At 39.0% G+C, this 19,224-nt stretch overlaps 1 protein-coding gene and 1 long non-coding RNA gene across 2 annotated transcripts; one reads left to right on the top strand and one right to left on the bottom strand.

Annotated features, from left to right (window-relative positions):
• Nucleotides 1-1,557: 1,557 nt before the first annotated feature.
• LOC126625458 (uncharacterized) lies at nucleotides 1,558-3,953 on the bottom strand (the record flags this gene model as incomplete). The annotated part of the gene is made up of 2 exons (XM_050294550.1): nucleotides 2,584-3,953; nucleotides 1,558-2,271 (listed from the first exon to the last, which is right to left on the bottom strand). Coding segments are annotated over exons 1-2 (1,992 nt in total), but the record flags the coding sequence as incomplete, so codon positions are not given.
• A 1,406-nt stretch (nucleotides 3,954-5,359) lies between these two features.
• Nucleotides 5,360-17,187, top strand: LOC126626639 (uncharacterized). The gene is made up of 3 exons (XR_007624754.1): nucleotides 5,360-5,640; nucleotides 16,785-16,840; nucleotides 16,876-17,187. It is a non-coding gene; the product is annotated as an uncharacterized LOC126626639 (long non-coding RNA).
• The last annotated feature ends 2,037 nt before the right edge of the window (nucleotides 17,188-19,224 follow it).

The following is a 19,224-nucleotide window of genomic DNA, read 5'->3' as shown; positions in this document are numbered from 1 at the left end:
ATGTGCCACGGCATGGAGGGGTACCTCCTCCACGACATGCTCCTCAAACATCTCGTAATAGGGCTTCAATCGATGCCCATTCACTTTGAATTCTTGTTGCGTCCTTGAACTCTTGATTTGCACTGCACCATGAGGGAAAACATTAGTGACAATAAAAGGACCAACCCATTTGGAACGCAACTTACCCGGAAACAACCGAAGGCGAGAATTGAACAACAACACTTTCTGCCCAATAGAGAACGTCTTGGCACGAATCATCTTGTCATGGAATGCCTTCGTTTTCTCCTTGTAAATCCGGGCATTCTCATATGCTTCATTTCGGATTTCCTCAAGCTCACACAATTGGAGCTTCCTATGTAAACCTGCGGCATCAAGGTCCATGTTAAACGTTTTGACGGCCCAGTGTGCACGATGCTCTAACTCGACGGGAAGATGGCATGGCTTCCCATAGATGAGCCGAAAAGGTGACATCCCAATGGGGGTTTTGTAGGCAGTGCGATACGCCCACAATGCATCGTTTAAGCGAAAACTCCAATCCTTCCTCGTAGGCCCCACGGTCTTCTCAATAATTTGCTTGATTTCCCTATTCGAAACCTCGGCTTGCCCGCTCGTTTGAGGATGATAAGGTGTGGCCACCTTATGCGTGACATTGTATTTCTTGAGCAACGCCTCGATGGTTCGATTACAAAAATGGGAACCTCCATCACTGATGAGCACGCGTGGCATTCCGAACCTTGCAAAAATGTTAGTTTTCACAAAATCTGCAACCACTCGAGAATCATTAGTTCGGGTGGCTTTTGCTTCCACCCACTTCGACACATAATCCACAGCAAGTAATATATAAAGAAATCCATGTGACGAAGGAAAGGGACCCATAAAATCAATACCCCAAACATCAAATATTTCAACACTAAAAATGGGGGTTTGCGGCATTTGTTGTTTAGGACCTATATTGCCCGTTCTTTGGCATCTATCACAAGACATGCAAAATGTTCTAGCATCCCTAAAGATGGTAGGCCAATAGAAACCACATTCTAATACCTTAAGTGCTGTTCTATTAGTGCCAAAGTGTCCCCCACAAGCATAAGTGTGACAAAATGTTAGAATAGCATTAAACTCAGAATCGTGCACACACCTACGTATAACTTGGTCAGGGCAATATTTCCATAAATACGGGTCATCCCACACATAAAACCGTGCCTCTTTCTTCAATTTATCACCTTGGTGTTTAAGTAATTCACTAGGAACATGTTTAGACACCAAATAATTCACCAAATCAGCATACCACGGTTCACTTACCTTGACGGACATCAGTTGCTCATCTGGGAATGTCTCCATGATAGGTACGGCATCCTCCTCATGCACCATACGGCTCAAGTGGTCAGCCACCACGTTTTCACTTCCCTTCTTGTCCCGGATTTCGATATCGAACTCTTGGAGAAGAAGCATCCAACGAATAAGTCGTGGTTTGGCCTCCTTCTTGGTGAACAAATACTTCAACGCATGGTGTTGAGGGAGTGACTCAAGGGCAGCCACTATCTCGGCCTCATCCTCACTTCTAGGCACGGCAACACCATCTTTGTGCCCAATTCCTTGTGCAATTGTCGTTTCAAGTGTATCCCTCTCCAAACAATCGAGGAAATCCTGCGCCAAATCATCAATTATATCAATAGAAAAGCAAGAATGATCGTCCTTAGGAAATTTAATACTTTCAGAAAGATTAAAATCAATGACTTCCCCATCAAATTCCATCGTTAAAGTTCCTTTAAACACATCTATCTTGGTGCGGGCTGTTTTCATGAAGGGCCTCCCTAATAGAATCGGCAATGGGGTGGAATGGGGTGAATCCTCCATGTCAAGCACGTAGAAATCCGCTGGAAAAATCAAGTTACCAACCTGCACCAAAACATCTTCCAAAACACCCTTTGGATATGCATTAGAACGATCGGCTAATTGAATTATCACACCATCATTTTTAAGCTCACCTAAGTTCATAGATGCATAAATCGAGTATGGCATAACATTAATCGAAGCCCCTAAGTCTAACATGCATTGTTCAAACTTAGTATTACCAATAACGCACGGAATTGTAAAACTACCCGGATCTTTGCATTTAGGGGGTAATTTCCTTTGTAACACAGCAGAGACGTTTTCACTTACCTGGACCACCTCTTTGTTCGAAATCCTTCTCCTTGTTGTACAAAGTTCTTTTAAGAACTTAGCATACCTCGGGACTTGCTTAATCGCATCAAGGAGCGGGATATTGACTTGAACTTTCCGAAAAGTCTCTAGAATGTCCTTCTCGGCCTCTTCCTTCTTTGATTGCCTAAACCTGCCAGGAAAGGGCACGTTCAGTGGAATAGAACTAGAAAAAGTCGAATTTGGACTTACCTTGGTGGTTGAGGACGATTTAGGAGGACTAGGTGGTGGCGGCAAGGTTTGGTCATCCTTGGCCGTGGGTTTTGCTCTTTGTGCCTCCTCTTGCATCAACTTGTCCTCCTCGTCTTGACTTGATTTGGATGTATTTGAGTCCGCTCCAACCTGTTTACCACTTCTTAACATGATGGCCTTAGCGGTTTCAAATCCTCCCTTCGGGTTCACAACGGTTGAACTAGGCAATCTGCCTTGTTCTCTAATTTGCCCCATAAACTCTGCAATTTGACCCATTTGCTTCTCCAAGTTGTCCACCCGTTTGTCTTGGATTTGTCTCTCCTTATTTTGAGTTTGTACTTCCTGCGTCAAAGTAGTAAGTAACTTAACAACTTGATCATTATCCAAAGACGTACCTGAGGTTGGTGGGGCGGTTTGCACTTGGTTTTGATTGGGGACGAATGGCTTTGTATAAAAGCCCGGTGGTTGCTGCCTAAATCCTCCTTGTTGTTGGGGTTGTTGAGGATCCCGCCATTTGAAATTCGGATGGTCCCTCCACCCCGGATTGTAGGAATTAGAGTATGGATCATGGCGTGGTTGATTTTGGTTCCCAAAACCCACGGCATTGGCAGATTCCCAACCCCCATTCTCAATCAATTGAGGGCATTGATCGTTGGCATGTCCTTGCATCGAGCACACGCCACACACACTTGGTCCATGAATCTTCATTCCCTCGGCCAACTGAGAAACAATAGAAGTAAGGTTAGCTAATTGGGATTGAATCTCGGGCATAGAACTTACCTCATTCACTTGTGGCCGTGGGGGGTCCCTTTGTCCAACACCTTCGTATTGTTGTGCATTATGTGCTCGGTTGGCAATTAGAACTTTTGCAGCCCCCGGAGTCTTATCCACCAACGCTCCTCCCGCCGAGGCATCAAGCATTTGGCGTTCCATGGGAAGGAGTCCTTCGTAGAAGTATTGAATGAGTAGCTCCTCCTTCATTTGATGCTGTGGACAAGAAGCAACAAGTGATTTAAAACGTTCATAATAAGAAGGAAACGATTCACCTGGGTTTTGTTGGATGCCACTAATCCGTTTCCTCAAGAGAATGACTCTTGAAGTTGGGAAAAACTTCTCCAAGAACACTCTTTTCATACTATCCCAAGATGTAACCGTTCCGGGTGCTAACTCGTAAAGCCAATCTTTCGCCTTTTCCAAAAGTGAGAATGGAAAAGCCTTCATCATCAGAATACTCCCGTCAACATTGATGGGTGTCATGCTCGAACAAACAACCTCGAACTCCTTGAGATGCTTGTTGGGATCTTCCATGGAAAGCCCATGGTATTTCGGAATGTGGTGCAACAAGCTTGACTTCAACTCAAATTCGTCGGTCTTGCCTTGGGCAGCCGCGGGGTATTGAATGCATAATGGTGCGGCATTGGTCAACCCCGAGGCCGAAAGCTCTTTAATGGTCCGATTGTCCGCGGCCATAACTTCTTCTTCCTCTTCTTCAAACTCAGATTCGGCCTCTGAACTTGAACTAGGTTCACTAGGTTCGGGATGCCTCCTCTTTCTTCTCAAATCACGTTCAAAATCGTCGTTGAAATCCAATATGTGTGCATGCACAGTTTGAGAACTCCGCGTCATGCACTAGTACCTAAACCAAGAAAACAAAACAAAATCAGAAAACTAAGTAAATTATACTAAAACACACGGCAAAAACACAAGGGATTAGCAATTTTGCTACTCCCCGGCAACGGCGCCAAAATTTGATGTGAAAATTAACTTGACACACAAATTAAACCCTATGGATGACAATTGTAGTATATGAGCAAATAGGGATCGTTCTAACCGGGGATTAACTAGGGATGCTAATCAATGTAAAACTGACTCAAGAACATAAAAATATAATGTAGAACACTAAACTAGACTCAATTAATGCAAAAGTAGGGTTTAAAACACCTAAACAAACTAAAAACTCAAAACAGCAACTAGAAGGCTCAAAACTGCCTAAAAACCACTTTCTGGGCAGTTTTGAGCACCTACACTACTTTGGACGAATTTGGACTATGACTTGACTCAAAACACTTAGAAACACAACTAAATGGATTTCTAACTAATCTAACACTTTAAAATAGATGGGGGAATGATTTTGACGAAATTAAAACTTTAAAACTCAAACTTTAAAAACAAATGTAAAGCAAAACAGATTGTGATTAAATAGAATGGTGAGAAGCTAGTTAGAGGGTTCCTTATCCACACATGAACATATGCATACAACTCAATCTCCAATTACTCTTTCAACAAATCATGAATGACAATGCCCCAAATTAACTAGATTGCACCAATTAATTCTCAGATTTCCCTAGATTCATTGAATTGAATGGAATACGCATTACAACCAAATTATTCTTATCAAGGACCCTAACTATGGAATACGCATGATAGAGACACATATCAAAGATCATTAAGTTCAATGGACATCATAAGCATTGACGAGGCATTCATACCTATGGGATACGCATGTTACTCTTACCTAGGATTTACTTAACACAATCGTGACTAGCGACTTTCACTACTTATGAATATAAGTTAATAACGATTAGGTGAAATTCCCTTATACCCTAGCATCAAGTTTAAGCATGCAAATTAAGTGTCGACCCTCAACCCACATACATAAACAAGTTATCAATCAAATAGATAAGTAAATCACATTCACAATTTCTGAAATCATAATTGGAAGAAATCAAATCATATAAAACATATGTCCATGGCTTCAAATTCACCTCTAACTAAAAAGAAATTAGTTCCACATGTCTAACATAATTGAACAACAATTTAAATTAAACATGAAAACAGAAACAAAGAAAGAAAGAACTCCAAACACTCCACTAATGGCAGATTGCATGTGCAAGGTGTCTTCTTCCTTTGGACTGCACGGCACTCCTTCTTTCTCCTCCTTTAGTGGCTGCACAAGGTGGATGAATGGTTATGGAAGGATGTAGGAATGGTTTGGGGAAGAGGATGGTGCGGCAAGGTTGAATTTGGGCAGAAAGTTGGGAGTTTGGGGATGGAAGGCTGCGGCAAGGTGGGAAATAGGGTTTTGGACGAATTTCTGAATATGGAGAGGGTGTTCTTCGGCCAAGGGAGGTAAAACACATATATATAGGCAGCCAAACCCTAAAGAAATCAGGTTAGACAAATGGGCTAGGGTTTAGGTGCGGCTAGGGTTAGGAAATCCACCAAAAACTAGGGTTTCTAGAACATTAGGTGCGGCATGGGCTTAGGGGAAGTAATCAGATTTTTTTCATGTGAACAAGGCCTAGGTGCGGCTGATTAAGTGGGCTAGGGTTAGGGTTAGGTGCGGCATAGGTCCAAGAGGCAAAGATGGGTCATCCAAAAGCCCAAAGCCAAGAATAGAAACTCTCGAAAATGGAAACCTCCAAGAATAGAAACTTCCAACTTTAGAAACTTTAGTTGCCAATTCCGACTTCTTTGTTCTTTACTTTCATTTCTTCATTTCTTAAGCTCCCTCGACCTTCAAACTCGTCCATTCCTTGTTCCAAGCATGTACTTTTCAATCCAAGCTCACTTTTGCTCTAAAATGCTCCATTTTGCCATCTTTTATGTCATATGCCCTTTGAACCTGAAAACACATGAAAGTAGCTCAAAAGACTACTTTAACTAAGAAAACATAACGAAAATGCATAAGAACTAGCTAACTAAGGTGCATAAATATGCTCCTATCAAATTCCCCCACACTTAGCTTTTGCTAGTCCTCGAGCAAAACAAAGAAACAAAAGAAAAACAAAACGAAACAAAACAAACAAAAACAACCTAAACCTTCCAACGTTTGCCTCAGGGATTTCCAATGCACATGACATATTAAAAATCATCATTCCCACAGATTTTAGCCATCTTTACACTTAAGCACATACTTAATTATAGTTACCACGTACTAATTCGCATTTAACCAAGTAAAACATGATTTTGAATGTAGTAACATGCCTTAGAGAATTTGCTCAATTCCTCACTAGATATGCACTCAATTTTCACACAGATTTTCTAACTACACACCCTATACTAGTTATATGTGAGAAGATTGATGTAAATATGAAAACGAATGCTCACATATGTTATAACAAGGAAAGCTTTTTCTGAGTTTAATAAGCATGTATATGATCTCATGAAAGGAATGCTACTACTTAGACGCGAGAACCAGTGACACCATATGCTCATACCAATCCCAAACTCCACACATTGAAACACATAACACTCAAGATTAAAGTCAAGGGTTGTAACGGGGCTAGGGGAGTTGGCTAACAACGAAAGGATAGGGAAAACAAACGTTCTTTAAGCAATAGTAAGCAAAACAATGAAATCGTACTCAGAATTCCCATTAGCATGCAGAAATTAACTTTTAAACACAAAGGGAAGATTCAACAACAATTAGGGCCGAATTCACTGTTTTGGACCCTTCCTTCAACAAACAACACTTAAGAACTCTTTTTCACACTTTTCTCAACATTCTTCTTTTTTTTTCTTTCTTCTTTTTTTTCTCGTGCCTCAAAATAGACTTTGGCACATCCACCTATCAAAAATCCTTCCCCCACACTTGTTTTCTACACACCCTCAATCAAAAGGAATTCATTTTAAGTCATGCTTACTATGCTTCAAGAACAAGGGTATGGATGGTCCTAATCTAGGCTAGGTAAAGATAATGTGGGTTAACAAACAATATAGGCTAAACAAGGCTCAACGGGTTTAAACCTACAAAAACAAATGTATGGAATGAAGGCTTTTTGGCTATGGTGGTAACTACTAAACAACTTTATCTTGAATACGTGTTATGCAATTCAATGAAATGTTTTGAATGAAATTGGCATGAGTTCTAGCATTTGGAACTAAAGTGATGAAACGCCTTCTAAGTAATAACCAAGCAAAGAATAGTGAGATCATGCAACGACTTTAGAAAACAAGAATGCACAGATTTTAACTCTCCAAATAAAGTTTTAGGCTCAAGTCTCTCAGGGTTGTAGCTTTAGTTTGAGTTTCTTCCTTCAAGCATGTCACAAAAACTGATTTTTTTCCTTTTTGATTACATGTGAATTCATAAGTTATAACCACAACTAAGCATAAACCAAGAGTAAATCAAACTTTCATCCATGTTTATAACTCTCTTTAACAGTCATGCAATTAAAAACCGAATCCTCATCATTGTGTTGGAAGGTACCCTAAGACACAAACAAACACACAAAAACAACTTAAAAACGACTCTTTTTGGGTTTTTTAAAACAAATTTTCAAATTTTTATGGGATTTTCGGACTTTTGAATCAAAACACATTAAAACACACCAAAACAGCCTAAAAACACCTAAAAACAGCAAGAAACAACATTGGAAATTATGAGTGAGAAAACCCTACGAATTTGCATCAAAACACTTTGGTTACCCCCCCACACTTAAACCAAACATTGTCCTCAATGTTTTAAGCATAGACTCACACAAAAACACATAAACAAACAAACAAACACTAACAACCGAACATGGCAGAAACGAAATAAACAACAAAGAGAAGGCACAGGGACCAAAACTTACGGCCAAGGATGAACAATCCTTGCCGCCACCATCTAGCCCTCCTAAGCCGTCCCAAACCACCAAGGTAAGTCCAAATTCGACTTTTTCTAGTTCCATTCGACTAAATTTGCCCTTTCCTGGCAGGTTTAGGCAATCAAAGAAGGAAGAAGCCGAGAAGGACATTCTAGAGACCTTTCGAAAAGTTCAAGTCAATATTCCGCTCCTTGATGCAATTAAGCAAGTCCCGAGGTATGCTAAGTTTTTAAAAGAACTTTGTACATCAAGGAGAAGGATTTCGAACAAAGAGGTGGTCCAAGTAAGTGAGAATGTTTCTGCCATGTTACAAAGGAAATTACCCCCTAAATGCAAAGATCCGGGTAGTTTTACAATTCCGTGCGTTATGGGTAATACTAAGTTTGAACAATGCATGTTAGACTTAGGGGCTTCGATTAATGTTATGCCATACTCAATTTATGCATCTATGAACTTAGGTGAGCTTAAAAATGATGGTGTGATAATTCAATTAGCCGATCGTTCTAATGCATACCCAAAAGATGTTTTGGTGCAGGTTGGTAATTTTATTTTTCCAGCGGACTTTTACGTGCTTGACATGGAGGATTCACCCTATTCTACCCCATTGCCGATACTATTAGGGAGGCCCTTCATGAAGACAGCCCAAACCAAGATTGATGTGGCTAAGGGAGAGTTAACAATGGAGTTTGGTGATGAATTGATTAAATTCAAAGTTCCTGAATATGTTAAGAATCCTAATGATGTTCGTTCTTGTTTTGCAATAGATGTGATTAAAAATGTGGGGAAGGAACATTCATGCGCACCAATCAAGAAGGATGTCCCTAGATGCATCATCGAAGAGGGTATTGGAGTGGAGCATACGAAACATGTCATTACACCCAAAATACCAAATCTGGCCGAGAGCACCACCTTTGCTGCCCTTTTTGAGTCTTCATCTACATGCATTGGTAAGCCTCCTCCTCTAATTCCAATTCCCGTTTCCACTAATAGGTTATTGCCTTCTGTGGTGCAGGTACCAAATCGAATCCATGATTATGGGAGTTCTTACTTTGACCTTGGGAAGCTCAATGCCACAATCTGGGACCATCATTATCCACTGCCATACATAGACCCAATGCATGAGTATTTCAAGGAGCATGTCATGGAGGATGTACCCCTCCATGCCATGGAACCTAGTCAAGCTTAAACGGAGGTACCGTCCGGCTGGAAGACGTTAAAGCAAGCGCTTCGTGGGAGGCAACCCATGCATTTGACAAAGGAAGACCTAGAGAGCACTCCAATTCCAGATTTGTGTTTCTAAACCCTTCTCTTTGTTGTTTCTTTCGTTTCTGCCATGTTTAGTTTGTTAGTGTTGGTTTGTTTGTTTATGTGTTTTTGTGTGAGTCTATGCTTGAAACATTGAGGACAATGTTTGGTTTAAGTGTGGGGGGGTAACCAAAGTGTTTTGATGCAAATTCGTAGGGTTTTCTCACTCATAATTTCCAATGTTGTTTCTTGCTGTTTTTAGGCTGTTTTGGTGTGTTTTAATGTGTTTTGATTCAAAAATCCGAAAATCCCATAAAAATTTGAAAATTTGTTTTAAAAAACCCAAAAAGAGTCGTTTTTAAGTTGTTTTTGTGTGTTTGTTTGTGTCTTAGGGTACCTTCCAACACAATGATGAGGATTCGGTTTTTAATTGCATGACTATTGAAGAGAGTTATAAACATGGATGGAAGTTTGATTTACTCTTGGTTTATGCTTAGTTGTAGTTATAACTTATGAATTCACATGTCATCAAAAAGGAAAAAATAAGTTTTTGTGACATGCTTGAAGGAAGAAACTCAAACTAAAGCTACAACCCTGAGAGACTTGAGCCTAAAACTTTATTTGGAGAGTTAAAATCTGTGCATTCTTGTTTTCTAAAGTCGTTGCATGATCTCATTATTCTTTGCTTGGTTACTACTTAGAAGGCGTTTCATCATTTAGTTCCAAATGCTAGAACTCATGCCAATTTCATTCAAAACATGTTATTGAATTGCATAACACATATTCAAGATAAAGTTGTTTAGTAGTTACCACCATAGCCAAAAAGCCTTCATTCCATACATTTGTTTTTGTAGGTTTAAACCCGTTGAGCCTTGTTTAGCCTATATTGTTTGTTAACCCACATTATCCTTACCTAGCCTAGATTAGGACCATCCATACCCTTGTTCTTGAAGCATAGTAAGCATGACTTAAAATGAATTCCTTTTGATTGAGGGTGTGCAGAAAACAAGTGTGGGGGAAGGATTTTTGATAGGTGGATGTGCCAAAGTCTATTTTGAGGCACGAGAAAAAAAAAAAAAAAAAGAAAGAAAATTCGTAGAAAAAAGAAGAAAAAAAGAAAAATGTTGAGAAAAGTGTGAAAAAGAGTTGAAAGAGCATGGAAATGAGCTCTAAGGTGTTGGTTGTTGAAGAAGGGGTCCAAAACATTGAATTTGACCCCAAGTGTTGCATGAATTTCCCCTTTGAGTTTAAAAGTTGATTTTTGCATTCAAAAGTGAATTCGAAGAGTCAATTTCATTGCTTTGCTTACTATTGTTTTAAGAACGTTTGTTTACCCTTCACCTTTCTTTGTTAGCCAATACCCCAAGCCCCGTTACAACCCTTAACTTCTATCTTGAGTGTTATGTATTTCAATTTGTGGAGTTTGGGATTGGTATGAGCATATGGTGTCACTGGTTCTCGCATCTGAGTAGTAGCATTCCTTTCATGAGATCATATACATGCTTATTAAATTCAGAGAAAGCTTTCCTTCTTATAACATATATGTGAGCATTCGTTTTCATATTTACATCAATCTTCTCACATATAACTAGTATAGGGTGTGTAGTCAGAAAATCTGTGTGAAAATTGAGTGCATATCTAGTAAGGAATTGAGCAAATTCTCTAAGGCATGTTACTACGTTCAAAATCATGTTTTAATTGGTTAAATGTGAACTAGTACGTGGTGACTATGATTAAGTGTGTGCTTAAGTGTAAAGATGACTAAAATCTGTGGGAATGATGATTTTTAACATGTCATGTGTATTGGAAATCCCTGAGGTAAATGTTGGAAGGTTTAGGTTGTGTTTTGTTTGTTTTGTTCGTTTTGTTTTTCTTTAATTCTTTATTTTGCTCGAGGACTAGCAAAAGCTAAGTGTGGGAGAATTTGATAGCTAAGTATTCCAAAAAGCATATAAAAGTTTAAAAAGCTATTACATATAAAAGTTTAAAAGTTTAAAAGCTTAAAAGTTTAAAAAGCTAAGTGTGGGAGAATTTGTTTTGTTCGTTTCGTTTCTTTAATTCTTTAATTCTTTATTTTGCCCTTCATTAAACATATAAAAGTTTAAAAGCTAAGTATTCCAAAAAGCTATTACATCAAATGAGTGGCTTTGTGGGCATACTTCCAACATTGAGGTCGTTGGTTTTGGCCCAAATAAGATGAGAACAAAATGGTTTTGTCTCTTTAATGAGAATTGGATTTTCATTTCAATTAGTTCCATTTAAATCAATTCTATGAATCCGAAAACCAATTGTTTAAGTTTCTTTCTTAGTTAATGTGATTGATTAAGAAAAGGGTGATTATGAACCAAAGGCCTCGATAATTGAGTTATTTGATTGGCCGCTTTACATTATGAATGTTTGGGTTTAGTAGTTTAGATTTGAATGTAATTTGATTATTCGAATTTGTTGTAAATGGACATAAGTCCATCTAATGTGTTGTAAAAGGGCATAAGCCCTTCTCTTTATTTCAAGTATTCTTTTTTGTTTATATGTATGCAAATTGGAATAGTTGGGTCCAACGCCCAATAGGAAATAACGGTTTAATTAGATTTAACGCGTAACATGAATATATAGTCCAACTCAAGGTCCAACTCAAGGCTTGTGTTGGATCATCCTAAAACCTAATATGAATATATAGTCCATATGAGGATGCAATGCATTCGTTAGTAGTTCCATATAGTCTCGCTTGTTTCATCGAAATAGTGGGAGTATTATATACTACTAATTCATATTAACTTGGACCAATGGTTGTGATAGGCCTGATGCGAAATAGATAAGCACACAAATTAAACCCTCTTTCGTCAAATTGTAGTAGAGATGTAAGTAGGGATCGTTCTAGACCGGGGATTAGGAGGGATTGCTAAACACTTGGAAACTGACTTAAAAACTCAAAAACAAAGTTTAAACCACTAAACTAGACTCAAAGAATGCAAAACTAAAGGTTAAAACACTTAAACAAACCTAAGACTCAAAACAGCAACCTAATGACTCAAAACTGCCTAAAAACCACTTTCTGGGCAGTTTTGAGAACCTAACAAGAACTTGGACGAATTTGAGTGAAAACTTGAATCAAAACACTTAAAAACACAAATCAAAACACTTTCTAACTAATCTAAGATTTCAAAACAAAGGGGGATTGGTTTTGGACGAAAATTGAAAACAAAACAGAAACTTTAAACTAAACAGATTGTAGAACGTTTTGAATAAAAGGATGGATAAAAGGCTAGTTAGGAGGTTCTTCTCCACACATGTCACACTTGCAAACAAAACGATTATCAGTTGTTCTTCCAATGAATTATGAATACTCAACGCCCCAAATTAACCGTGAATTGCACTAGTTAACCCTCAGTTTTTCCACAAGTTATCAAGTTGGATGATTGCATACGACAACCTAAAACATTCCCTACAAGTTCCCTACATGAATTGCATAATAGAGATACAAGCAAGAATCATTACGTTCTATGAAAAACATAAGCATTGACGAAGCATTTGTTACTATGAATTGCATGAAACTTATGCTAAGAACTCATTCAACGCGATCGTTTTCAAGCGACCTTCACTACTTGTGATCATAAGATTGTAACTATTAGGTGAAACTCCCTCATAATCTAGCATCGTATTCATGCATGAAAACTAAGCGTGCACTCTCAATCAACATACACAAATAAGTTATCAATCAAATAGATGAACGAATTGAATCCACAACTTATGAAATAACAACTGAATGTAATCAAATCATATTGCAAGCATATACATGGTTTCGAATTACCCCCCAACTAAGGGGGTTTAGTTCCTCATACTCACAACACAAAGTTTATTGAATTGAAATATCGAAGACATAAGAAAGATTACACCTAAAACGCCCAACAATTCCACTTTGAATTCTGCACGTCAAGCTCCTCTTTCTTCTTCTCCTTGCTGCGGCAGAGAGGGTTTAGGGGATTTTTGGATGTGATTTTGGTTTAGGAAGGGAGTTAGGATGGTATGGTGGTGCGGCAAGGGGTATGGGTGGTGTATGGAGGTGTAGAATGGTGGCTGGAAGTGTAGAATGGTTGCGGCAAGGGGTGGGAAGTGGCTGGTTTGATGGAGAAGTGGCGGCTAAGAGGTATTAGGGTGATGATGGCTGCGGCAAGGTGGGGAAATAAGGTTGGATGAATTTCTGAATTGTGGAGAGCTGATCTGTGCGGCTAGGTGTAGAAATATATATATAGGCACTTAAAAACCCTAGCAAATCAGATTAGGGCTTCTAGAAACCCAAATCCACCAGAAAAATAGGTTAAACAATCAGAAATTAGGTGAGAAAAGGGCCTAGGGTGCGGCAATTAAGTGGGCTAGGGTTAGGGCTTCTAGAAAGCCTTGCAAGGCAAGGAAATAGGTGTTCTAGAAGGGGAAAGGTGCGGCTGATTAGTGGGAGTGTGGATAGGCTTCTAAAAAGCCCAAAACCAAGAGAAACTAAGCCCTAACCCATGGCAAGGATGAGAAAATATTCTAACACCTTTCTTTGTGTCTTCCAACGCTTCGGAACCTTCTAATGTTGCTCAAACGCAAGGCCATTCCGGTTTAGGAAAGATCAACCCAAAATGGAAACTTTTAGGCTTAGCTTTCCTACTTCAAGTAGGAAACCTCAAATCTTCAACTCGTCAATTTCATCCCACCCTTGTGTTCCAAGCATGTCCTTTTTCAATCCAAGCTCACTTTTTGCTCCAAAAGCTCCAAATTGCATCATTTCATGTAACATGTCCTTTAAACCTGAAAACACATGAAAGTAGCTTAAAAGACTACTTTAACAAAGAAAACATAACGAAAATGCATAAGAACTAGCTAACTAAGGCGCATAAATATGCTCCTATCACATGCATGAATATGATGCTAGAGTATAAGGGAGTTTCACCTAATAGTTACAAACTTATATTCACAAGTAGTGGAGGTCGCTTATAAACGATCGCGTTAAATGAATTCTTGGCACTAGTTTCATGCTCATCATAGTAACGAATGCCTCGTCAATACTTATAGTTTTCATGATGCTTAATGATCTTTGATTGTATCTTTATTGTGCTTTTCACGTAAAGGACTTTTGAAGAATGCTTTGAATTGTTGTATGCGCTTTCCCATCCAATTCATTAACTTAAGGAGAACTTGAAGGTTAATTTAAGCGGACCTAATTAACCTGGGGTGTTGAGTTTCATGATTTATCGAAAGAACAACTGAAAATTGGTTTATGTGCAAGTGTGTCATGTGTGGGGAAGGACCTTCTAGCTAATCCATCATCCATCCATTCATCTTAATTTCATCCAAAATCTGTTTAGTTTTGCTTATTTTCGTCCAAAAACCCAATCCCCTTTACTTTGAAGTGTTAGATTAGTTAGAATCTGTTTTGGTTTGTGTTTTTAAGTGTCTTGAGTCAAGTTAAAACCAATTTTCGTCCAAATTTCCTCTATGTGGCAGATTTGAGTCAATTTCATTGTTTTGTGCTGTTTTGAGTCTTTTAAGTTTGATTTGAGTCTTGTGAGTCTTGTTAAGTGTTTTTAAGTTTATTTTTGTGTTTCTAAGTCAGTTTAAAGGTTTTAGCAAGCCCTCCTAATCCCCGGTCCAGAACGATCCCTACTTGCATCTTTACTACAATTTTACAACAAGAGGGTTTAATTTGTGTGCTTAATATATTGCGCATCACTTGTGGTGTTGTTGAGCTTCCTATAGTCAATGCACACTCTCCAACCTGTTTGAATATGGGTTGGCACAAGCTCATCCTCGGCATTCTTCACCACAGTAACTCCGGACTTCTTCGGGACAACTTGAACCGGTGAGACCCAACGGCTATCCGAAATTGGATAAATCACTCCACAATCGAGAAGCTTTATAATCTCCTTTTTCACAACTTCCATCATCGGAGGGTTGAGTTTGCGTTAAGCCTCTCGAGTTGGTTTAGCCCCCTCCTCTAGAAATATGCGATGCATGCATGTTGTAGGGCTAATTCCCTTAATATCGGCCAATGTCCATCCAATGGCTGTTTTGTGCTCTTTCAACACTCGAATCAACTTTTCTTCCTCTAATGCTGTGAGTGATGAAGAGACAATGACGGGCAACGTCTCTTCATCTCCCAAGAATACATACTTTAAATGATCCGGCAACGGTTTAAGCTCAAGAACGGGGGCCTGAATCACAGAAGGTAACAACGTATTAGTGGAAACGGGAATTGGAATTGGGTTAGAAGGCTTACCACGATGTTGGTGATGCGAAATATATTAAGCACACAAATTAAACCCTCTTTTGTCAAATTGTAGTAGAGATGTAAGTAGGGATCGTTCTAGACCGGGGATTAGGAGGGATTGCTAAACACTTGGAAACTGACTTAAAAACTCAAAAACAAAGTTTAAAACACTAAACTAGACTCAAAGAATGCCAAACTAAAGGTTAAAACGCTTAAACAAACCTAAAACTCAAAACAGCAACTAGAAGGCTCAAAACTGCCTAAAAACCACTTTCTGGGCAGTTTTGAGCACCTACACTAATTTGGACGAAATTTGATGAAAACTTGAATCAAAATACTTAGAAACACAAATCAAAATACTTTCTAACTAATCTAAGACTTCAAATGAGAGGGGGATTTGTTTTGGACGAAAATTTAACACAAAACAGAAACTTTAATTAGCACAGATTGTAAAAACGATTTTGGTGAAATAGATGGATAAAAGGCTAGTTAGGAGGTTCTTCTCCACACATGTCACACTTGCAAACAAAACGATTTTCAGTTGTTCTTCCAATAAATTATAAATACTCAACGCCCCAGATTAACCGTGAATTGCACTAATTAACCCTCAGTTTTTCCACAAGTTATTAAGTTGGATGATTGCATACGACAACCCAAAACATTCCCTACAAGTTCCCTACATGAATTGCATAATAGAGATACAAGCAAGAATCATTACGTTCTATGAAAAACATAAGCATTGACGAAGCATTTGTTACTATGAATTGCATGAAACTTATGCTAAGAATTCATTCAACGCGATCGTTTTCAAGCGATCTTCACTACTTGTGATTATAAGATTGTAACTATTAGGTGAAACTCCCTCATAATCTAGCATCATATTCATGCATTGAAACATAAGAAAGATCACACCTAAAAATTCCAGCAATCTAAATTGCACAGCAGGAACATCTAAGAACCTTCCTCCTCTTCCTTGGTTGCGGCACAGGGGTTTGTGATGGTTTTTGGGGGTTATGGATGGTGTAGAATGGTGGAAAAGTGTGTAGGATAGGTGTATGGGACGGCTAGGGTGGTTTTGGGTCAGAAAATATGGTGAATGATGAAGGATAGGTGCTGTTGAAGATGGGGAATGGTTTCTGGCGTGAAGGATTAATTTCTGGATTATGGAGAGGGTTGTGATTCGGCCAAGGGAGGTAAAACATATATATATAGGCAGCCAAACCCTAAAGAAATCAGATTAGACAAATGGGCTAGGGTTTAGGTGCGGCTAGGGTTAGGAAATCCACCAAAAACTAGGGTTTCTAGAACATTAGGTGCGGCATGGGCTTAGGGTAAGTAATCAGATTTTTTTCATGTGAACAAGGCCTAGGTGCGGCTGATTAAGTGGGCTAGGGTTAGGGTTAGGTGCGGCATAGGTCCAAGAGGCAAAGATGGGTCATCCAAAAGCCCAAAGCCGAGAATAGAAACTCTTGAAATTGGAAACCTCCAAAAATAGAAACTTCCAACTTTAGAAACTTTGGTTGCCAATTCCGATTTAGGAAAGATCAACCCAAAATGGAAACTTTTAGGCTTAGCTTTCCTACTTCAAGTAGGAAACCTCAAATCTCGAACTCTTCAATTTCAACCCAACCTTGTGTTCCAAGCATGTCCTTTTCATTCCAAGCTCACTTTTTGCTCCAAAAGCTCCAAATTGCATCATTTCATGTAATATGTCCTTTAAACCTGAAAACACATGAAAGTAGCTTAAAAGACTACTTTAACGAAGAAAACATAACAAAGATGCATAAGAACTAGCTAACTAAGGCGCATAAATATGCTCCTATCAGTTGGGGCAATGATTCCAAGGCAGCCACAAGCTCGGCATGCTCCTCCTTAGGTACGGCCAGATTGGGCTTCATGCCAAGTCCTTGTGCAATCGTCGTTTCAAGGGGATCGTCTTCCAACATATCAAGATAATCCTGCGCCAATTCATCCAATATATCAATAAAAAAACAAGAATGATCATCTTTAGGAAATTTCATAGCTTCAGAAATGTTAAAATTAATAATCTCCCCATCAAATTCCATTGTTAACGTCCCCTTGAACACATCGATCTTGGTGCGTGCTGTTTTCATGAAGGGCCTCCCAAGTAGAATCGGCAATGGGGTGACATTTGGTGAGTCCTCCATCTCTAAAACATAGAAATCCGCTGGAAATATCAAGTTATCCACCTGCACCAACACATCTTCCAAAACTCCTTTCGGATATGCATTAGAACGATCGGCTAATTGAATTATAACACCATCGTTTTTAAGCTCTCCTAAGTTCATGGATGCATATATTGAGTATGGCATGACGTTAATTGAAGCTCCTAGATCTAACATAGTGATAGGAGCATATTTATGCGCCTTAGTTAGCTAGTTTTTATGCATTTTCGTTATGTTCTCTTTGTTAAAGTAGTCGTTTAAGCTACTTTCATGTGTTTTCAGGTTTAAAGGACATATTACATGAAATGATGCAATTTGGAGCTTTTTGGAGCAAAATTTAGCCGGAATGTTGTGTATGCTAATGGAGCACGAGGAATGGACAAGTTTGAAGGTCAAAGGAGCTTAAGAAATGAAGAAATAAAAGTGAAGAACAAAGAAGTCGGAATTGGCAACCAAAGTTTCTAAAGTTGGAAGTTCCTATTCTTGGAGGTTTCCATTTTCGTGAGTTTCTATTGTTGGCTTTGGGCTTTGAGATGACCTAAACCCTAATTCCTTGTGGATCCTAAGCCTATGCCGCACCCTAAGCCCTTTTTCATTTAATTTCTGCCAAGTTAAAGCCTAATATATCTTCCCTAGGGTTTGGGCCGCACCTCTCCCCTTCTAGAACACTAAGTTCCTTGCCTTGCAAGGCTTTCTAGAAGCCCTAACCCTAGCCCACTTAATTGCCGCACCCTAGGCCCTTTTCTCACCTAATTTCTGATTGTTTAACCTATTTTTCTGGTGGATTTGGGTTTCTAGAAGCCCTAATCTGATTTGCTAGGGTTTTTAAGTGCCTATATATATATTTCTACACCTAGCCGCAGCCATGACCCTCTCCATAATTTAGAAATTCGTCCAACCCTACTTTCCCACTCTGTGCCGCACCCATTCTACAACTCCAGCCACCATTCTACACCTCCATACATCATTCTACACCTCCATACACCACCCATACCCCTTGCCGCACCACCATACCATCCTAACTCCCTTCCTAAACCAAAATCACATCCAAAAATCCCCTAAACCCTCTCTGCCGCAGCAAGGAGAAGAAGAAGAGGAGCTTGACGTGCAGAAATTCAAAGTGGAATTCTTGGGCGTTTTAGGTGTAATCTTTCTTATGTCTTCGATGTTTCAATTCAATAAACTTTGTGTTGTGAGTATGAGGAACTAAACCCCCTTAGTTGGGGGGTAATTCGAAACCATGTACATGCTTGCAATATGATTTGATTACATTCAGTTGTTATTTCATAAGTTGTGGATTCAATTCGTTCATCTATTTGATTGATAACTTATTTGTGTATGTTGATTGAGAGTGCACGCTTAGTTTTCATGCATGAATATGATGCTAGATTATGAGGGAGTTTCACCTAATAGTTACAATCTTATAATCACAAGTAGTGAAGGTCGCTTGAAAACGATCGCGTTGAATGAATTCTTAGCATAAGTTTCATGCAATTCATAGTAACAAATGCTTCGTCAATGCTTATGTTTTTCATAGAACGTAATGATTCGTGCTTGTATCTCTATT

The sequence above is a fragment of the Malus sylvestris genome, chromosome 6, assembly GCF_916048215.2.
Source record: "Malus sylvestris chromosome 6, drMalSylv7.2, whole genome shotgun sequence".
Lineage (NCBI taxonomy): Eukaryota > Viridiplantae > Streptophyta > Magnoliopsida > Rosales > Rosaceae > Malus > Malus sylvestris.
The sequence above is the reverse complement of the archived record's forward strand: the minus strand, read 5'-3'. Positions and strand labels throughout refer to the sequence as shown.